This window comes from Chlorocebus sabaeus, chromosome 11 (assembly GCF_047675955.1).
Source record: "Chlorocebus sabaeus isolate Y175 chromosome 11, mChlSab1.0.hap1, whole genome shotgun sequence".
Taxonomy (NCBI): Eukaryota; Metazoa; Chordata; class Mammalia; order Primates; family Cercopithecidae; genus Chlorocebus; species Chlorocebus sabaeus.
In genome coordinates, this window is record NC_132914.1 from 27,575,475 (window position 1) to 27,597,347 (window position 21,873).

At 39.2% G+C, this 21,873-nt stretch overlaps 1 protein-coding gene across 2 annotated transcripts in view; it reads right to left on the bottom strand.

The window, feature by feature from the left end:
• ITPR2 (inositol 1,4,5-trisphosphate receptor type 2) overlaps positions 1 to 21,765 on the bottom strand; it is a 485,309-nt gene extending 463,544 nt beyond the window's left edge. The window contains exon 1 of one of the 2 annotated variants that reach the window (XM_007967992.3): positions 21,220 to 21,765. In XM_007967992.3, coding sequence (XP_007966183.2) covers positions 21,220 to 21,311 — 92 coding nt within the window. In that variant the 5' untranslated portion in view covers positions 21,312 to 21,765. The other variant, XM_073020570.1, reaches the window with a different exon arrangement.
• Positions 21,766 to 21,873: the final 108 nt, after the last annotated feature.

Genomic DNA, 21,873 nt, shown 5'->3' on the forward strand with positions numbered 1-21,873 from the left:
AGGAGATCGAGACCATCCTGGCTAACACAGTGAAACCCCGTCTCTACTAACAAAATACAAAAAATTAGCCTGGCGCAGTGGCGGGCGCCTGTAGTCCCAGCTGCTTGGGAGGCTGAGGCAGGAGAATGGTGTGAACCCGGGAGGTGGAGCTTGCAGTGATCCAAGATCGCGCCACTGCACTCCAGCCTGGGCAACAGGGCAAGACTCCATCTAAAAAAAAAAAAAAAAAAAAAAAAAAAAATCTAGGGCTGGGCGTGATAGATCACACCTGCAATCCCAGCACTTTGGGAGGCCAAGGAGTGGATCACTTGAGGCCAGGAATTCAAGACCAGCCTGGCCAACATGGCAAAATCCTGTATCTACTAAAAATACAAAAAAATTAGCTGGGCATGGTGGCACACACCTGTAGTCCCTGCTACTCGGGAGGCTGAGGCAGGAGAATCGCTTGAACCCAGGAGGCAGAGGTTGCAGTGAGCCAAGCTCATGCCACTGCACTCCAGCCTGGGCAACACAGCAAGACTCCATCTCAAAAAAAAAAAAAAAAAGGTACAGAAATATAGGAAAATAATCCATTGGCACTGAAATGTGTCATATGATTCAATTCCTGCTAATAAATAGGTTTAGGTAACCTTATGATTTTATCATTTTAAAAAAAACCTAATACGGCCAGGTGTGGTGGCTCACACCTGTAATCCCAGGACTTTGGGAGGCTGAGGTGGGCGGATCATGAGAACAAGAGATCGAGACCATCCTGGCTAACACAGTGAAACCCCGTCTCTACTAAAAATAAAAATAAAAAATTAGCCAGGTGTGGTAGTGGGTGCCTGTAGTCCCAGCTACTCGGGAGGCTGAGGCAGGAGAATGGCATGAACCCGGGAGGCGGAGCTTGCAATGAGCAGAGATCGCATCACTGCACTCCAGCCTAGGCGACAAAGAGAGACTCTGTCTCAAAAAAAAAAAAAAAAAAAAAAAAAGGCAAACTAATACTAATTTTTAAATGTCTAGCTGTACCAGTACAGCTTACAGCTTTCCAGATACTCAAACAGGTATAATGTCATTTCTTAACTCCAAAGGACCACTGAGGAACACAAGAGAAGTGTTATTAGTACTCCCAATATAAAGATGAAGAATTGAATTCAGACGTTAAATGAAGTGTTCAATTTCTCAGAATTCCTTCAGGACAGAACAGAATTCAGACCCAAGGGCTTGAGCAGCTCTCTCTGCAAACAACACTGCCTTTAAAAAGCCACTATGAAACATCTATTTATTCAATGATTTAACTTCAACCTTGAAATTAAATTTGATTTTCTAGATAGTCATGTCATAACCAACCAATGTCTTCAATAGTACAACATGGACCTGAGTTTTAAATACTTAAAACAAAAGAAACAAAAATGAGTTGAAGATATTGACTTTTAAGAATGCAAAAACTTTACTTTGACTTTTCAAAAAAGTTACATAAAGATCACATTTCAAATATTATGTTAATTATAATTCCTATTTAGTTGTAGCATAAAATAAATTATATTTGTTCTAGTAGGGAATTTTTAATAAAAAGCATTTTAGCAGTAAGATTTTCTAATTTCTGAGATCTAAATTAACAATTCCTTACTTATAAAATTTAAATTTTAAATTTTGAAAATTGTAAACCCTGCTTATATTACACCTTGCTTTGTGTTCATCTCCATCACAATAATTAATTCATGCTTATTGTGTACACATAAAGAGCCACAATTATTCATAGACACAAGATAAGCTACTTGCATCTACGCTAAAAGTGGGAATATTCACAAATTTACTGGGAGAAATATTCATAAACATATGCTTCCATGAATGAGATTCATTTATCAAAGTTCTGTTATTATGAATAATGTGCTTATTTGGGAAGTTTGTTTCAGAAACTCCCCTCCCTTTTTAAATCTCATAGCAGCATTACTGAGGTATAATTTAGCCACATTGAACTGCTGCCTTTCCTCTTTGACCCCTCACCATTACCCCCACCCTTGATTTCCTTAGAATCCTGTTTTTCATTAGCTGATGTCAAGGTGAAGTTTAGACCAGATCAGAGCATTAAGGCTTTGTGGCATGCAGAAAGGCTCAGATAATTCTCCTTTCCATCAGGAAGGGTACGCCACCTGAAAGAGTCCTAAAATAAAGCCCCAGAGCAGTGAACTGGAAATAAGAATAGTATCAATACCAAAATCATTAAAGGCTTCCAATTTTTATATCCTGAGTGTAAGGACTTAGGAAATGTGGCTTCATGAAGGTAAAGGGGCGATTTTATTTGGCCACAGTGTACATGTGTTGTCTCTGCCTATCCATCATCCACTGCCCTTCCTCTGGCAACAGAGCCTGAAGAATGGAGAACTGCTCTTCTCCCACTCATGATGACGTCATCTCTGCCATCAGAGCAGCTGGACCATCATCGAGCCAGCCATTGCAACAGTAATAACTATAGTGGTTTTTTTTTGTGGAGTTTAGGGGAATGAGGCACTCTTTTCAGCTCTGGTGTAAGAGGACAGAGGTAAGGCTGGAGCAGCTAGCAGCCATGCCATAAACAAAAGACCTGCCAAAGGTCAGGACTAACACCAATGATGACACAGAATGAAGGAACTTAGGAGATTATGCCAAATTTCTCAGTTACCTTGATCACAAGGTCCTCTTTTGGGGTGAAAATTGCTTCAGTTGGGTTTTCTCACTTTTGCAACCAAAAAACACCCTAACTAATAAAACTAGTGTCTTCAGATACACCAGTTCTGTTGAAGGAATGAATTTCAAAATTCAAAATAAAAATAAATTAAGAGTTACAAAATAGATACACCAGTTCTTTGTCACATCCAGGAGTGTGGCACTTTGCAAGCTCTTCTCCATCACCAGGTACTCCAGAATCCCTAGAAATAGCAAACTAGCTCAGACTTCACCATCAGGAATTTATGTTAGCTAAAAAGAAATATTTTCTCACAGAGAAATTTTCAAATAAGAGTTTATAAAGTGGTTTATTCTTCAAAGTGTTTTTTAATGCTTTAATTTTTTTAAAGGTTTTTCAATATTTTGTATACATGTCTATACTAAGTTTCCAATAAACAGTAAAATCTCCTTTTGTGGCACAACTAAAAGAAGGCTAGGGCCTGAATAATTTTTATTCATTAGGTAGATCTAAGAAGCAGAAATAAAATATATTCTACACCTTTTCAATCCCAATGGCTTGTCTAAAAATCATTAATATTTACAAGAGAAGTAAGTATAATAATTTGGTTACTATTTAAAATTTGACAATATTTTCCTAAATAAATTCGTTTATCTGTAAAATGGTTAATTATCCAAACTAGATAAGTGTTTTTGCCAATTCCTCTAACAGTCACAGAAGTTTAATCAGAATTCTTAGCCAACAGAATATGACTCTAGGCACAGTAGCTCATGCCTGTAATCCCAGCACTCTGGGAGGCCGAGATGGGTTAATCACTTGAGGTCAGGAGTTTGAGACCATCCTGGGCAACATGGTGAAACCTCATCTCCACCAAAAATTGGCCAGGTGTGTTGGTACATGCCTGTAGCCCCCAGCTACTGAGGAGGCTGAGGCAGGAGAATCACTTGAACCCAGGAGGCAGAAGTTTCAGTAAGCCAGGATTGTGCCACTGCACTCTGGCCTAGGTGACAGAGTAAGACTCAGTCTCAAAAAAAAAAAAAAAAGGAAGTCTCAGAGAAGGGACAGTAGCACCATCTGTCCAGTGAAAACATGCAAAAGCTATTCTAATGGCTCCAAAACAAACACTCATTTTATCTCAACAAATAAAACTAAATTGTTTCTTTCTATTACTATGTTCTAATTGGGATGAAATATTAGCAACTAAAATAACATGCTGGCTTTAAAATACTTAAAAAGTTGAAAATTCTAGTCAAGGAAGATATTGTATATATATATGCCAAGCAATTCTAATGTTATTGTTAATGTTGATATAGTTCAGGTGTTTGCATTACATCAAAAGGATAGCATGCATCAAACCATTAACAAAAGATAAACACAAGTACCTGCAATTGAGTAGCATGCATTATCAAAGTAAGGGAGGAAAAAAAAAAAGACCAAAACCAAAATAAATAATAGATAAGGCAATATGCCTTTGAACAGCCTATTAAACAAATATCAGCTTAAAAACAGGTGTACTGCAGCTGAGCGCAGTGGCTCACACCTGTAATCCCAGCACTTTGGGAGGCCAAGACGGGCGGATCACGGGGTCAGGAGATAGAGACCATCCTGGCTAACATGGTGAAATCCCATGTCTACTAAAAACACAGAAAATTAGCCAGGCGTGGTGGTGGGCACCTGTAGTCCCAGCTACTCGGGAGGCTGAGGCAGGAGAATGGCGTGCACCTGGGAGGCAGAGCTTGCAGTGAGCCGATATTGCGCCACTGCGCTCCAGCCTGGACGACAGAGTGAGACTCTGTCACACACACACACAAAAAAAAAGTGTACTGCAAAAATGATATAAACATAATACAGCAGAACTTTTAACATCAATGTAATATGAACTTAGCCAAGTTTCCAAAAAGAGACTCATGCTGATTTTTCAGATATACTACTAGTAATATAAATAATAATAGCTTCCTTGTATTTAATACTTTAGGTATCTGATGCTATGAGACTGACACTTACTAAGTGTTTTACATATGTTAGTTGCCATTAATGTCATGGTGATACTACAAACTGAACAATAATCCTGCTTTACAGATAAGGAAACTGAGGTGTTCAGTATTAAATATAACTTCTGAAGATCACACCATGAGAGAGTGGAGTCATCATATAAAACCAGGTTTGTCGGAACCAAAAGCCCGTGTTAACGATATGCTAAAACATTTTTCATTCCGTCAACATACTTCTTGAGTATCTACTATGTGAGAGATCTCGTGAAAGATCCAAGGACATGATTATTAGCAAAGTCAGACATAGTCACAGCCCTTACAGAGTTTAAAGTATAGTGGGTGAAACAAATAGAATCCAATATTCACAGAAACAGAAGCAAAATTAAAACCACAATCGCAATAAGTTTTGTGAAGGAAAAGAATATAGTGCTATCTGAGGATATAGCAAAGGGGCCTCACATAGTCTGGGAGATCAGGAACAGTTCATTACAGATGAGTCAGAGAACTGGAAATCTACATAACAAACAGGTGAGAGGTGTGCAGGTAAGATGGGAAATTGACCAGACAGAGGGAAAAGCATGTAAAAAGGCACTGTGGTAAAAGGGAACTCAGAATGTTTGTGTAACTAGAAAGGTAAAAAAGGTCACTTTGGGAGGCCGAGGCGGGCAGATCATGAGGTCAGGAGATCAAGACCATCCTGGCTAACATGGTGAAACCCCATCTCTACTAAAAAATACAAAAAAAAATTAGCCAGGCGTGGTGGCATGCGCCTGTAGTCCCAGCTACTGGGGAGGCTGAGGCAGGAGAATTGCTTGAACCTGAGAGGCAGAGGTTGCAGTGAGCCGAGATCACGCCACTGCACTCCAGCCTGAGCGACAGAGCAAGAGTCCCCTTGAAAAAAACGCAGTACACACAAAGCAGAGAGCTAGAGGAAGGAGAAATGACACAAGATGACGTTTGTATCTCAGAAACCTCAAAAGCCTGCAGTAATGCTAGGTATAATGACATGTTATTCAAATGTGAGCAAATTAAAGAGAAACTTCAAATCTGTATGCTCAGTTTTCAAAAGTAATAAAGCCTCAACAGCAGAGGTGACTATCTTAATTCATACATTTTTTTCTAGGCCTAAAGTGAAACACTAAACACACTGTCCTTCAGTGCTTCGGCTGACAAGCTGCTTTTCAGCCCCACTACAGCTGTTTGGTGCAGGCTGCTGTGTATCAAGTCCTCCTCTGCCTGCCATTTTCAGCCTTTCTCTATTCCTCCTTTTTACCACTGACTGAGTTTTCTAGAGCAAAGTCTGATTATTTCATTCTCCTGCTTCAAAATCCTTCAATAACTTCCTATCACCTGAAAGGGAATACATAATCTGGCTTTTGTCTACCCACCTAGTTTCATCTTTTTAGACCATATATAGTAGAGCCAGGATTTGAGGGCATCTGGAGAACTGGTTCATTTCTTGATGCTCCGTTATCCCTAGTGATTGACCTCGTCTGTATGATCCAAGGTGCCATTTTCCCACGTCCATATTTCAAACAGTTGAATGGGGTAGGAGCAGAGGGAGGGTGGGGGAGGCAATAAATACTTCCTTAAAAGACCTGACTGCAAAGTATAGTCTGTGGCCACACCTGGTTACAAGGGAGGCTAGAAAATGTGGTCTTTATTCTGAGTACCTACAAACTCAAGTACTTCTATTAGTATGGAAGAAGGGAAAAATGAATTTGGAGAAATCACTAGCAGTCTATGATACAAAAACTAAAATTAGCATGCATTTTGTTAAATTAAATATGTTTAAAACTAAATAATGTGGTTATTGTTTAGAATTTTTTGGATTAATTATAACTTCCATTTTGAAAAAAATGTGTGATACAAATATTGATCTAATCTTTAGTAAATGTTTATAGAATCACTTTATGGGTATCTATTGCCAAAGAAATGATTGCCTCTCAGAACTCCTATGTGACAACTTACCCAAATAGTTCTTCATTCAGATTCTCCCATTCTTAACAAAGTGCTTTTACATTTGCAATGTGGTAATACTTTGAAAGACCTTCTGAGAGATTCTTTAGCCACTGAGACTTTTTGAAAGGATCCATTTGGTTTCTCCCCTAACAGATAACAATGACTTCGTTTGTACTGACCAGGAAAGGAGGCTCATTCTTTGCATGGGTTTTAAATTGGAACTCAACTATTAAATCATGGCCTGTCGGGTAAATAAAGGAAGAAAGGTAAATAAAAGTCCTTTTCTCATTTATTAATATTCCTGCACATGGATTAGTGGTCAAGTTTTTAATAACTAACATTTTCACTGACAGTAAATCTTGATTTAACTTAAAAGGTCACTTAATATTTATCATTCCTAGCCACAAGTATAGGACTCTGAGTACAACAAAATTCCTTTCTTTACCTTCCCTGCTACTGTAAAGAACCAGAACTGAAATCATCGTCTTTGAAAATATGGTTGAAGTCAAAGATCTACCTGAAATGCAAATGTTTAAGTAGTTATGTCCCCGATATTAGCAATGACCTTGAAACTTTAGCCAAACACAGTAACTGTTCCTTAAATTATTAACTTACTTTGGATTCCTCATGTAACTGTGTTTCGTGATTTGGGTAACAGAATTTTTTTTTAAGTCACTATCTTTATTGGTATGATATACTTAAACTGGATTAGCTTGGATGTTATAGAAATGAAACAAAACTCTGATAATATTTGGTATCTTCACCTCAAAATTGCTTTTCTAAAGATATTACATTTTTAAATACCAGCAAAGAGCACTATAGGATGTTAGAACCAGAAGAAATCAAAATATATTGTTTTATTTTTCAAGTTATTTTGTAATTTGTACATATCTATATTGCTCACTTTATTTCTCTGTCCTATATGCAAATAACTCTCAAACAAGTCCTCATTTGTAACACTGCTGCCAATGAAGATTCCTAGCATGAGTCAATAATAACATTGGAGAATTTCAAATTCTTGAAGAAATTGGCTGGATATTGTATCTTTTGGTATTGACTTAAGGCAAAGCTCATTACAACAGACTTAGTCAATAGATATGATATAAATTAACGAGGAACAAAATACTGCCCATTTGTTCTCCTTAATCTGTGTTTAAAGGCTTATCGTTTTCCAAACACTTATTCTTGAGTTTTAAAAAGAAAATTACAAAGTGTCATATGCTCTATTCTATTTTTCTAAAGTACTATCAATTTCCCAACTACTCGCTGCATTTTTATCAGCAAATTCTTTTTAAATAAACTTTTCTGTCAATAGTAGTTAAAGTATAAAATGTCTCCCTGCACGTACAAGGTACTACCCACTAAGAGAAAAGGCCCATGTAAATTAAGAAATGGCTTCACAAAATGCTTACAAATTTACTCTTTGAGCATGCAAAAACAAAACTGAATTTACAGAAATATCAACCTTTCTTTAATGTGGCTATAGCATACAAATCATCAAAAAAGGCCTTGTAGGGAGGCCAAGGCAGGTGGATCACTTGGGGCCAGTAGTTGGAGACCCGCCTGGACAACATGGCAAAACCCCATCTCTACTAAAAATACCAAAAAAATTTAGCTGGGCATCGTGGCACAAGCCTGTCGTCACAGCTACTCCAGAGGCTGAGGCAGGAGAATCACTTGAACCCGGGAGCCGGAGGTTGCAGTGAGCCAAGATCGTGCCAGTGCACTCCAGCCTGGGTGACAGCAGAGTGAGACTCAGTCTCAAAAAAAGAAAAGGCCATGTACATTACTTTTTCAGAGTGTAAGTTTTACCAATATTGATCTGAGTGTGTAGAGAGACACGACACAAGAGATTATTAAAAGACTGATAATGGCAAGATTTAATGATACCATAAACCCAGTGACAACTTCCAACCATTTTAAAAGAATTGCCCATGAATCTCAAAGTATTTAAGAAATACGAAAAATTATATTGACTTTTTTCCAGAGTGGGACTGATGTTAACAGCTACTTAGAGATTTTAAAATAAAATATGTATATGGTAATGCAACAAATATTTATTAATATTTATAGAGCCAAGCGCTTGAGATATTCAGTGGCAAAACAAAAAGATCCCTGCCTACAAAGAACTCACAGTCTATCGAGGTAGACAGATACCCAATGGATACAATAAATAATAAATTATATTGTATGTAATAAGATTATATGGAGGAAAGAAAGGTAACACAGGGTAAAGCAAATAGGAAAGGCCAAGGTGAAGTGTTAAACATAGCATTACCATATGACCCAGAAATTCCACTGCTAAGTATAAACCTAAAAGAATTTTTAAAAATGTATGTCTACACAACATCTTGTACATAAATATTCACAGCTGCATTATTCATAATAACCAAAAAGTGGAAACAACCCAAATGTCCATCCACTGATGAATGGATAAACACAATGAGTCATATGTCTACAATGGAATAGTATTCTCAATAAACAGGAATGAAGTACTAACACGTGCTGCAACATGGATGAACCTTGAAAACATTAAGTAAAACAAGCCAGACACAAAAAGGATGGACGAATATTGCATGTTTTTACTTATACATGGTACCTAGAATAGGCAAATTCATAGAGACAGAAAGTAGACTAGAGGTACCAGGGGCTGGGAGAAGGAAAGAATGGGAATTTATTGTCTAAAGGATACAGGGCTTCTGTTTGGCATAGTAAAAACAAGTTCTGGAAATGGAGAGCAGTGATGGTTGCTCAACATTGTGCATGTCCTTAATATCACTGAATTGTACCTTTTTAAATGGTTAAAATGATAAATTTTATGTATATTTTATCACGATTTACTTTAAAAGGCACTAAAATCTCACTATTAAGGTGCCTAGTAAGCAGTGAAATCCAGCTCACACCCAGTGTCTTTGTTCTCTGTCCCCCATACCACACTGCCCCCGCAGCAAGCAGAAATGGTCACAGTGCTCTGGTCACAGTGATTCCCCCGATAGCCAGATCTGGGCACTGCCACTCGCCTTTATGGATATTAATGATTAATCCTGATCCAAGTGGGGCCAAATTCTGTCACTTCATGATTTGAAGTTTAAAGAGAGGGACACTGAATACAGAAATTGCTAGATTCAAGTCGTGGATATGATGGGACCCAGAGAGTAGGTCCTGCTATGAGATTCCAACAGCAGCCCTAGGTCCCTGCCTCTCCTGATGCTCAGTTGTTGAGCGCATCATTTTATTTCTTGGAGCTCCTCCAGTATTCTCACAATAAATTTCCTTCTTTCTGTAAGCTAGTCAGAGACGGTTTCTGTTCCTTACCAACAAAGAACGTTACTTCTAATAGAGTTTTTCAATTCTTAAACTTCATCCATGTGGGCAAAGTGATATTCAAGCATCCCTTGCTTTCCAAATCTTTAGAGCTTTTGAGATCAAATAGTAAGAATGAGGATAATAAGGGATGCCTAAAAATTGTTTTCAAGAGTTCCAGGGCAATTCACTACAAGGTTTGCAAATAATTTAATTAAATGTGAGCTACAACTTGAGTTCGTGAGTACTCTATTTTCTGAAATTTTTACAGATAACACATTTTGATTTGCCATTAGAAAATTAACAGGTTTTAAACCAGTTTTGTTTATTGGGTTTTTGTTGGGTTTTGTTTGCTTTTCTGGTCATTTGAGCTCTTATCTTTAGCTCTGATGATCCATATAAGTTCCCTACATAATGAGAAGAATCCTCTTTTCCTTAGTGATTATTTCATAATTAGTCCTTCCAGGATCTCAGAGAGCTAGAGAACTAGATATTACTTCACTAAAAATCTAAGTTTTCTCTAGGACTCTGTCGAGGAAATCTCTGGGATAATTAATATATAATAAAAGTCCAGCATTTTGTAATCTGCACAAAGAAATTTTTATGATGATATTTGTACAGTGACTCAAACATCTCAGTAATAGATAGAAACTCATTAACACATAGTTGAAGTCTAAGAACTCAGATTTTGCTTTGTTCACTTCTTTTAGTCTTCCCTACATTCACGGGAATCCATCTATGGCTTTTTAAACATGTTAAAACACCAAAAGGAAAACAGAGCATGACGGACTCGATACATACCAGCAGGGTATTCTATACCAAGTGGGAAACTCATGTATGTGTGTGCTATATTAAGAACCATTAAAATATTTCTTAATATTCGATGAAAAGATGTCCATATTGCCAATGTTTCCAGGCATTTATACAATTCTACTTAAGTTCGTGATTCATGAAGAAAAACTACTATGAAATACTAGGGATAGAAACAAATACGGGAAAGGAAGTAAAAATATTATAGCCAAAGGCACTGGGTATGTCACATAAATTTCTCCCAAGCAACTGCCAAGTTTCTTCCCGACTGGGCTTTATAGTCCTAGCCTCATTATCTCAGGTCTCAGTAAATTCACCATATGTGACAAGGATGAAATGCCATCTTAATCTCAGAGGATCTGAACCAAGCTTAAACCTCTCGCATTTGGAAAATAAGCATAAAATAGGTTCTCAGATAATTTCTTCTGTCTTTGCATATCTCAACAATATTGAATTGTTTGCTTTAGTTTTTTGGAGCTATTAAAATGGACAGTAAAATTTTACCAATTCTTTTAAAAGAAAGAAAAAAGTACCAAGAATACATGATCAATCATGGGCATAGGTCTGAGACAAATATCCATTCTAATAATTCTTCCAAGTTCAGCGAAAATGCTGCCGCCTCCTTGAAGCTTCCGCCAGGTCATCCCAATCAGGAGAGAAAGAATCTGACTCTTCTGACTTTCTATGGTGCTGTTTTAATCATCTTTTTGGGCATTTGAAAAAAAATTGCCTGATATTGCAGTTATTCAATACCAGTGTTATCTCCATTGCTAAATAATAACTACAATAATTGCACAAATATTTATTAAACACCTACTATATACCAGCAATTTTGTCAGGTGCTGAGCATACAAGATTAAGACAGTGTCCATTCCTGACCTGGCAACATTTGTAACGCTGAGAGCAAAAAAGTGTTAAATGCCTTGATGTTTCCCACAGATCGTAGCCAAGAGCCATACTACAAATTCGCAAAGGAAGAGTAAGCTTTTCAGATAACAATTAAAACAACAAATTAATTAATTAATTAATTAATCCATTGAGATAATAATTAAAAACAGCTTTATACCTGGCATCTCTTTACACATATTCCCGGGCACACAGAAAGGGCTCAAGAAATATCTACTGAATGAATTAATGAGTCATTCTGCAGCATGCTTCAGACATAAACCACATCGCCAGGATAGTCACATGTGTCTTAATGTGGACACATTTTCACATTTTAAATTGTATGATTAAAGTTTTGTCTAAATAACCTGATATTTTAACTTATTCTTAATTCAAGGTCGGAAATCTTTGGATAGGTTGGTATAAACTATATAATAGCTATTGTTAACCCATTATTGATTTGAATTTTGAGAGAGCTAATCCATCTGTTCTCAAAGATAGTCAACAAAAACAGTTGATTAAATTTCAATTACACACACACACACACACAAAACTCCTCAAAAACTAATACTATAGAAGTTGACTCAAGCAATAAAAGTTTCATAGTGAGTACTAAGATTACTAAAATGAACAAGTCAGCCATGCTAAAATGGATCCTTCTTACATGTGTCAATAGACTTCTAAAATAAAAGACTACCAATACTCTTCAACTTACAATGGGGTTACACCCCAATAAACCCATTGTAAGTTGAAAATATTCTAAGTCAAAAATTCATTTAATACACCTAAACTGCCAAACAACATAGCTTAGCCTAACCTTCTTTACATGTTCTCAGAACACTTACACTAGCCTACACTGGGCAAATACAAAGCCTATTTTGTAATAAAAGTGTTGAATAGCTCATGTAATTTATTGAACACTATATATTGAAAGTTGAAAACAGAATGGTTATATGAGTACTCTAATATGGTTTCTACTGAATATTACTTTTGCACCATCATAAAGTTGAAAAATTGTAAATCAAACTATCAAACCATTGTAAATCGTTATCATCTGTATACATTTACTACATGAGTTAAATCAACCCACTTAATTGCTCAGCATTACTGATCAAACATTTTTTCCACAATACACTTTAAAATACCAATAATAACCAGGAAAAAAATTTTCATGGGAAATATATGACTGTCTATTTCAGTGATAACAGTTTCTCAGTTGGTGGTTTTCCTCCACTGACCATAACTAGGAAAATAATTTATTTATGCTTTTTAATGTAAATATTGTTGATTAACAGTAATAAGAAATTGAAGTGTCCCTAAAAACCATTTTAGTTAACTTTCCTGGCTATAAAAGTAATAGATGTTTAATTTTAAAAACATACATAAAACTGGGAAATACAGAAGAAATAAAAATTGGAATTAAAATCATCTACATACTCACCATAAAGAGTCAACCACTGCTAATATGCTGTTCTAGTTTCCATATATATCGTTTTGAAAATTTTTTATTAAAATTGTGGTTTTCTAAAGCTTATATGGTTTATATTTCTAAAGCTTATATAGCTTACATTTTTAAACATTCCCATCTAAGTCATCATGGGAGTAGAAACATGACACCAAAAAATGCCATCAATACATTCAAAAGGCACAGTTTTATTCATTAAATAAGCAAATGGGCTGGACGCAGTGGCTCACGCCTGTAATCCCAGCACTTTGGGAAACCAAGGCAAGTAGATCACCTGAAGTTAGGAGTTTGAGACCAGCCTGGCCAACACGGCAACACCCTATCTCTACTAAAAATACAATAAATTAGCCGAACATGGTGGCGCACACCTGTAATCCCAGGTACTCTGAAAACTGAAGCACAGGAATCACTTGAACCCAGGAGGCAGAGGTTGCAGTGAGCCAAGATCATGCCACTGCACTCCATCCTGGACAACAGAGCAAGACCCTGTCTCCGAAGAAAATAAAAAATAAAAATAAGTGAATGAATGAATGAACGATCATTAAAAGTTCACATCTGATTAAAATGCAGTGATCTATTACCAAGTTCTGATATCTAAAAAACCATAAAATTCGCTGTTATTAGAATATAAATTGGTCATAAAAGTCCACTGTTACTTGTTTTATATTTATATATGAAGACCCTCTGCCTGGAATGTAAGTTTTAAAGTTTGAGTCTATAGTATTCTGCCTATATTCTCTAAGCTATCTACACACTATCTGCATGAGAACAGTTACAAAAAAAAAAGTGTTATTGTGAAAAGCACTACCTGTGCAAAAAGAAAATGCCCCTGTTACACCTAGAATGAAGCCCAGCAGTTGCCTCTGAATTCTCTTCTATCAAAGTCAAGCCATCAGGGCTCTTGAGGAGGGGTGGTGGTTTACTTGACTGAGCTCTCATTGCCACAGGGGGCTGAAAAGCTGCAATGGTATTTATAGAATGACTTTTAAGTTTAAGAAATAGTCGCCCTTTCAGCTTTAAATACTTAATGTTCACCACTTCAGAAACTCTCTTTGTACTTGAGTTAATTTCAAGTTCCAAAACATTACACTTCTAACACTTAGACTTTCCAAAACAACTCAGTATTCAAGCTTCTGTCATCTTCTTCCTCCACAGTGAACACACATGCAAATGTCCAATGGACTTTTAGATATATTTATCACATTATCATATGCCTTAGCCAAAACAATGCTAAGCTTATATGCCTGGTTATGGCAGGAAACAACAGCCGTCATTTGGAAGGGTTCTGTTTGGAAGATACTAAACATCTTATACAAAAATAAAAGTTAATTATAACCATTCCAAGCTTCATCTACAACTCCCCACTGATCAAAAAGTCCTATTGAGGCCGGGTGTCATGGCTCATACCTGTAATCCTAGAACTTTGGGAGGCTGAGGTGGAGGGATCACTTGAGCCCAGGAGTTCAGGGTTACAGTGAGCCGTGGTCACACCTCAAAAAAAAAAAAAAAAAAAAAAAAAAAAAAAGCCCTATTGAGGAAAATATTTTTAAAACTATAATAAAAACAGCATAATTAAATAAGATAATAAACCAACTCTACAACTAGTTAAACCTCAAAAATGTTTAGCAGGAAAAAAGATCAGGAAGAGAAATCTGAGGGACCACAATTGGGAATAGTAAAATGTAAACAGTTACACGATCTCATTCATCTAAGGAATTAAGTCAGAATTACAAACTGTGTGACTCCCCCTCCCCATCACCCTACCAGACATCCATCCCTGAACATGGAAACAAAAGAATGGAAAAGTTAATTGCATTGGCCAAAATCAAGCAGGAAGTAAAAATAAGGACTCCAATCCTTTGTCACTCTGACTAAGAGACTATGATAATGATGCTTATGATGCTTTGAAGTCAGCATATCAATTGGTAGTCACCGGATAGTTACTGAGACCTTAACCCCTAGATGTTGGTTCTGAGGCGATCCTGAGAAGAAACCTCAAGGCAAAGGTAGCTATCACTTAAACATACATATACAGATGTACACACACACACACGCGCACACACACACACACACACACACACACATATACATACTTATCATTTACTAACCCTCAACCATGCCGAGAACAGCCAAGGAAGGATTGATGCACCTTTCACTGATTCTACTATCCCAGTATCCCAAGAATTCTGCTATGCTCAGTTCCTACTCTGTGGTACCTGACCATTGGTCAAGTTGATGTACACAGAAATGTGAATATCTGTTGTCATCAGATGTGGCAGCAACAAGAAAGACAAATCCTAGTATAGAAAAAACGGAAGGAGGGGAAAGGGACAGTCAACACTACATTCGAAATTGGACAGCATATCCCAAGACTCCCTCCCTCACCTTTAAAAGAGACACAAAAACTATAACCTTAAGACATGCCAGTAGAAAATAAAAATAGTTGATTTAAAATATATTCACCATCTTCATCCAATGGGATTTAAAGCAACTGTCCATAAGTCAATACAAGTATTTCTTACATTGATTCTTTAGATGAAATTTTAAATTAGGAAATACAAACCAGGCCCCTTTGTACTTACACAGAGAAAAGAACAATAACTGTAACTTGGCTTGCAACAATTCAAGATTCAGAAACATCTAGTAAATACAGGTAAAGGATAATGGGGGAAAAAAGGAGAAATGCCAATCTTTGCAACTAGGGCATTCAAATTTTGCACAAACAGACTGATAAATCAACCTGAGAAGCTGGGTCACTAAGCCTAAGAAAATCCTCCCACATCTCCAGTCAGAGGGGTCTCCAAGAGGGGCCTGGTAAACTCAAATATAGTGAAACTCCATGACTTTTCCAGCTGAAAAATTCATTACCTTATGGCAAAAATACCCAGCAACTACATAGGAAAAATGTATATCATCCAAAACATATTTACATGCTAAACATTAAAATCAAACAAGATTTATTTGCAAATAAATGTCTATTCATTATCTTGAAATACTGTGTAAACTCAGTTCTCATTAAACACCTTGCTAAGCTGACTTTGAAAAAGCATCATGCTACTAACCATCATGCATGGATGAAGAGCTAAAATGGAAATCAAAAACTTTTAGTCTAATTTTTAGCTCCCCCGTTGTGTTTTTAATATGACAGTGGAATAAATTTCGGCTAAATATATACAGTGTCAATGTCTCCAATCTGATTCACTTTAACAATTCATACGCCTTTGAAGAAAATGTGCAATTTGACATGCAAAAATATAAGCATAATGTAGATTTTCCTAGCAATTTTCTAAAAAAGAAATCTTTTCTTTCTGTCTCTATCACTTGCTTTTATAATACCCCCGGGGTATGGGCAACAGCATCTTCTCCCCTTCTTAGTTTTCAGGAAGACATGCTGACATGAAAAAAGAATAAACGATAGGAACAAGGCCACATGGCTAATTAGCAGCAGACCTGGAACAACAGACCTCCAACCAACAGAAGAGAAAGAAAATTCAGCTAGAGAGATGTACTGTGGCTTTGACGCAGGAAGTGTACATATAATGACCCCACAACAAGACAATGAGAAATTACAACTACCACTCTGCTTTGGTTTCATAGCCCTAAAATCAACTTCAAAATAAAATATCTACCAACTGTACTCCGAGGTAAAAAATAGGGGGTGCTACCCCAACATGTACCTAGATAAGATTTCATGTGGCACAGACATATGTTCCCATGAGTTTTACAACTCCTAAAAATCTGAGCCCAATGTGAGTCTACAGCCTTGAGAAAGTACTAAAACCAAGCACGACCGACCATTAAAAAACTGCAATGTCACAGACAGAAAGCAGAAGGAACAAAATCATGAATCAGTCTGACTTCTCAGGATAAAAGCATCAAATGGCCTTCATTAAGTCATTATGAAATTAAATGGGATTATTTCTCAACAGCTAAAACTTTTTCACCCCTGAATTTTAGGAAACTATTTTATTTACGGAATCCCCAACTTTGAAAACCACCCACATGTTAATAAAAATCGATGAGATTTTTAGCACAAAATACTTCAGTTTAAATTAGGATAAAGTATTTTGGTGTAGTTATCAAAGCCAAAAGTCAGTTTTAGCATCTTATCTAACAACTGCCACAGAAATACACACTCTGATGGCTGGAGGTCCAGAGTAGAGGACTGCAAGGAGTTGTGGGCAAACCGACATCTCTGGGCACAAGAGCTCACAAAGTTCTGTTGAGATGGGAGACTTATGGTCAGGAAAATCAATTCATTTCTTTCTTCCTAAGTTTCCTCTTCTCTCTTATATGAATTTTAAATTTAATATTTAGAAGAATAGCAAATGAACAGCATGGTTTCGTTAGAAATTACATGAGCCTTTTTCAATGAGGTGCCAGATGCTTTCTGAAAGCAACTTTCAAGTGTTTGCAACATTATTTGCATAGCTCACATACAGCAGAATTTGGAAATGTTCATTAATAAAATAATAATTTCAGGTTTAATTTTTTGATATTCCCAATTTTTTATTATAAAAAATTAATGCTTTCTGCACTGCCGTGTTTGCAAAGTAGAAAAGTGCTATATTTTTTTTTTTTTTTTTTTTTTTTTTTTGAGACGGAGTCTTGGCTCTGTGCCCCAGGCTGGAGTGCAGTGGCCGGATCTCGGCTCACTGCAAGCTCCGCCTCCCGGGTTCCCGCCATTCTCCTGCCTCAGCCTCCCGAGTAGCTGGGACTACAGGCGCCCGCCACCGCGCCCGGCTAGTTTTTTGTATTTTTTTAGTAGAGATGGGGTTTCACCGTGTTAGTCAGGATGGTCTCGATCTCCTGACCTCGTGATCCGCCCGTCTCGGCCTCCCAAAGTGCTGGGATTACAGGCTTGAGCCACCGCGCCCGGCGAAAAGTGCTATATTTTTATGCATCATTAAAACTTGATGCACATTTGTCAAGTGAGATTTCACAGCACCGTTTTTTTTTTTTTTTTTTTTTCTTTTTAGACAGGGGCTCTCTGTCACCCAGGCTGGAGTGCAATGATGTGATTGTGGCTCACTGCAGCCTTGACCTCCCAAGCTCAAGTGATCATCCCACCTCAGTCTCCCAAGTAGCTGGGGCCAGCTGGGACCACAGGAGTGCACCACCACACCTGGCTAATTTTTTATATTTTTTGTACAGACAGGGTCTTCGTATGCTGCCCAGGCTGGATCACAGCATTTTTAATTTTACAGTTGGTCTTAATTGTTCTATAAATAGATTCACTCCACCCAGGACCCATTTAAGTCCTAGGCTCACCATGCTTCCCTTGTCCTTTGGACACTATTCCAGTGAAAGCCAGGAAACTGCATCAGGGCACATCAGCAATGACTTTTACTATAACTGCTCTTTGAAAAGATGTTCAGAAGCAAGTACCAGGAGGGAGGCATGGTCATATCCAACCCCTGACTTCTAAAGTACTAGAAAAAGAAACTCTGAGCAGTCTATCTCAGGAAAAGAATATCCAATCAAAGCACCAAGTTTCACCAATGGCAGCATTTCTTTTTGTTTTGTTTTGTTTTGTTTTGCTTGTTTTTTTGAGACAGAGTCTCGCTCTTTCCCCCAGACTGGAGTGCAGTGGTACAATCTCGGCTCACTGCAACCTCTGCCTACCAGGTTCAAGTGATTCTCCTGCCTTAGCCTCCCAAGTAGCTGGGACTACAGGCGTCCGCCACCATGCCCACCTAATTTTTGTATTTTTAACAGAGATGGGGTTTACCCATGTTGGCCAGGCTGGTCTCAAACTCCTGACCTCAACTGATCTGCCTGCCTCGGCCTCCCAAAGTCCTGGGATTACAGGCATGAGTCACCACGCCCAGTCCAGTGGCAGCATTTCTAAAGACCCTTCTTCACCTTAGAATCTAGCAGCCCGAAGACTTTGTCATATTAACTTTAACAAGACTCAGTTCATTAACAGAAAAATAATATATTGCACAAAAACATACTAAGGAAGCTCAACCTTCAAAACACCAACAAGAAAGTTGAATACAAATCAGAAATATTTACACAAATGTATATTGTACATTAAAGGTTATTCTAGCTTATTTTTCTCAAGGTTTAAAGATTATTATATATAACCAAAGAAAAGCACTCTTGGCTGGAAATCTGGAGACAGGGTTATCTGGAGACTGGAGACAGCTTTTGGCATCAATGCCCTCTGTTTCTTGGGTTAGTAGCTTCGTTTCTCTTAACCTCAATTCCTAATCTCTAAAATGATCAGGGTCGACTCCATAACTGTTAAACTTGTAGCTTCCTGATTTGCCATCTATAGTCCTTCTGGTATTTGTTTTATAAGTTATCCATAAGCATACCTTTGCTGAATAAGACACTAAAAAAAGTTCTTTTCTTTGTCTAGGTTTTGTACTCTATTCCTAGTCCTTGTTATTATTTTGTCCACACTACGGCTCACAGTCACCAAGGCAATGATAATTACTACAATAGCTAACACATAAGTGCTTATAATGCGCCAGGTACCGTGCTAAGCACTTTACATATATTCATCTCTTCTTTCTCACCACAACCCTATGAGGTAGAAACCATGCTTATTCCCATTTGTAGAATTGAGGAGACTGGGGCACAGAGAGATTATGTAACTTTCCCAAGGTCATAAGGTTTACAAGTGGAAGGGCCAGAATTCAAACCCCAAGTATTCTGTCCATGGAACCCCCTCTGCTTAACCACTACATCACACACACACCTGGAGAGTCTACGGAGGGTGAAGAGCAGCAGAGTCCACCTGCAAAATGTTGCAGGGGGCCCAGAAACTGAACTTGTATCATGAATGATCTCAAAAACAGTGGTAACTCATGATTCACAAATCCAGCAAAAGCACTTGGCACTAACATGGTTTTCCTTCCACACTTTAGTTGCATAAGAAAGTAACACTGATGGAAAAGGGACTGAATTAAATCTACCTCCCTTCTTTCACTCATTAGGGGGAATGCACAGGTAACAGGAACTGTGGAAGCACTGGTGATTTCCATGTCCCAGTGTTTAGTAGGCAGCACTCCGTTATAACACAGCTCAAAGTCACTGTCCAGGGACACTGCAGGTTAAGTCATCTGCCTCAAAGCTTAACAGCTGAAAACCATAGCCAGACAGGAGTGGAAACACCAGTTCCACAGCCTGAAATGTGGGGCGGGGGGATCTAAGTGCTCAAATTAGGTAACAAAAAATGTCCTGTGCATCAAAATATACTGCAGCGTGCAATTAAACTGCACACTGCTATTTCCAATTAGAACAGAGAGAAAACAAGGAAGTCCTATTTAACCATTTAGCACACTGTTTTTATATATATATGTATCATATACATAAAATATATAAATATATTTATATATTTCCCTCATTCATAAACATAAATATATACGTGTGTGTGTGTATATATTTTCTTTTTCCCCATCCAACTCGAATCTCAAGAACTCTTCACTTGGCTAAATTCCAAGAGAGGCTCAGCATTTCAGTGGGCCAAGGCCTGGGAAGGGGAGATAGCAGGTCTGAGTTCTAGAACCCAGGAAGCCCTCAGACATGTCCAAGGGTCTTAGCGCTGCGGATGCCCCTAGGGCTGCCCAGGCTGGTGGGGCGAGTCCTCGTTCGGCAAGGCCAAAAGGAAACTGCTCCAGTGAAGAGGGGACAGTGAGCTCCTCCCGCAGGACAACGCCACACTTCGGCTCACCACATCGCTTGAATTTCAGGTCCAAGGCCACGGACTTTTATCGACTGCTCTTTCAAACTCGGCACTGAGAGACCAGGGGCTGAGAACGGTAGCGAGAAACGGTGGAAAAGGGGGGTGTTTTGTTTTACCTTCCAGGGAAAACAAGCACACATATTAATCAAAACAACCCAGGGAGAAGCCAGCGAAGACCTCTTCGCCGGGCCCGTCTCCGGGCTTCTGAATCACTTCCTCCTTTCTGATGTGTCTCTGAGCTCGAGATTACGAAGTTGCTGAGAAAGTCTTGCCTCTCAGGGCAGCTTCCTGCGAGCGGGCGAGCGAGAGAGCCGAGCGCACGGCGCTGTCCGCGGGCGCCGACCCTGCCCGGCCGGGCCACCGCACGCGGCAGCGGGAGGACCTGGAGGCGGAGGAGGGACAGGGACGGGTTCTCAGGACCCGGAGCGCGAGCGCTGCCCAGCCCGCGTCTCCCGCTTACCCCAAGGTGCTGATGAAGCCGTTGACCGAGCCCTCCGCGTACAGGGACACGATGTCCCCTATGTAGAGGAAGCTGGACATTTTATCAGTCATGCTGCTTCATGTTCCACAGTGGACGTCCCTCTCTTCCCTGAGCCCTCGCCGCTCTCTCTCCAGGGAGTCGCCGAGGCACGAGCGGATCGGAGCGCGGGACGGCAGCGGCCAAGAGTCGCGGCGGAGGGCACGGCCCGAGCCACCGAGCGTCGCGGCTCAGCCGTGCGTGCGCGCCGGGGAAGCCAGGCAGGGGCCAAGCCGCAGCTGCGGACACTCCGCGAAGAGCGCAGCCCGGGCGCCCAGAGAAGCCGCAGCCGCCGCCGCCTCCCCGGCAGGTTTCCTGTTCCTTTCTTAAGTTTTCTCTCCAACACCTTTGCTCCTCCTCCTCCTTCCCTCTCCGCTCCCTACTCCGTGTCCACTCCCCGCTCTGCGACTCGCCGGGGCCGTCACAGCCGCCGGGCGGGAGCTGGAAGTGGCAGAGCCCCCTCGGTCCCCTCGGGGGAATTTTTGGACCAGGTGCGGGTGCCCATTGGGCGAGGGGGAGGAGAGGAGCCCGGGAGAGGTGGGGGGGCGGCCAATCAGGGAGCGGCGGCCAGGGGCGGAGCTGGGCCGGGGCGGGGCG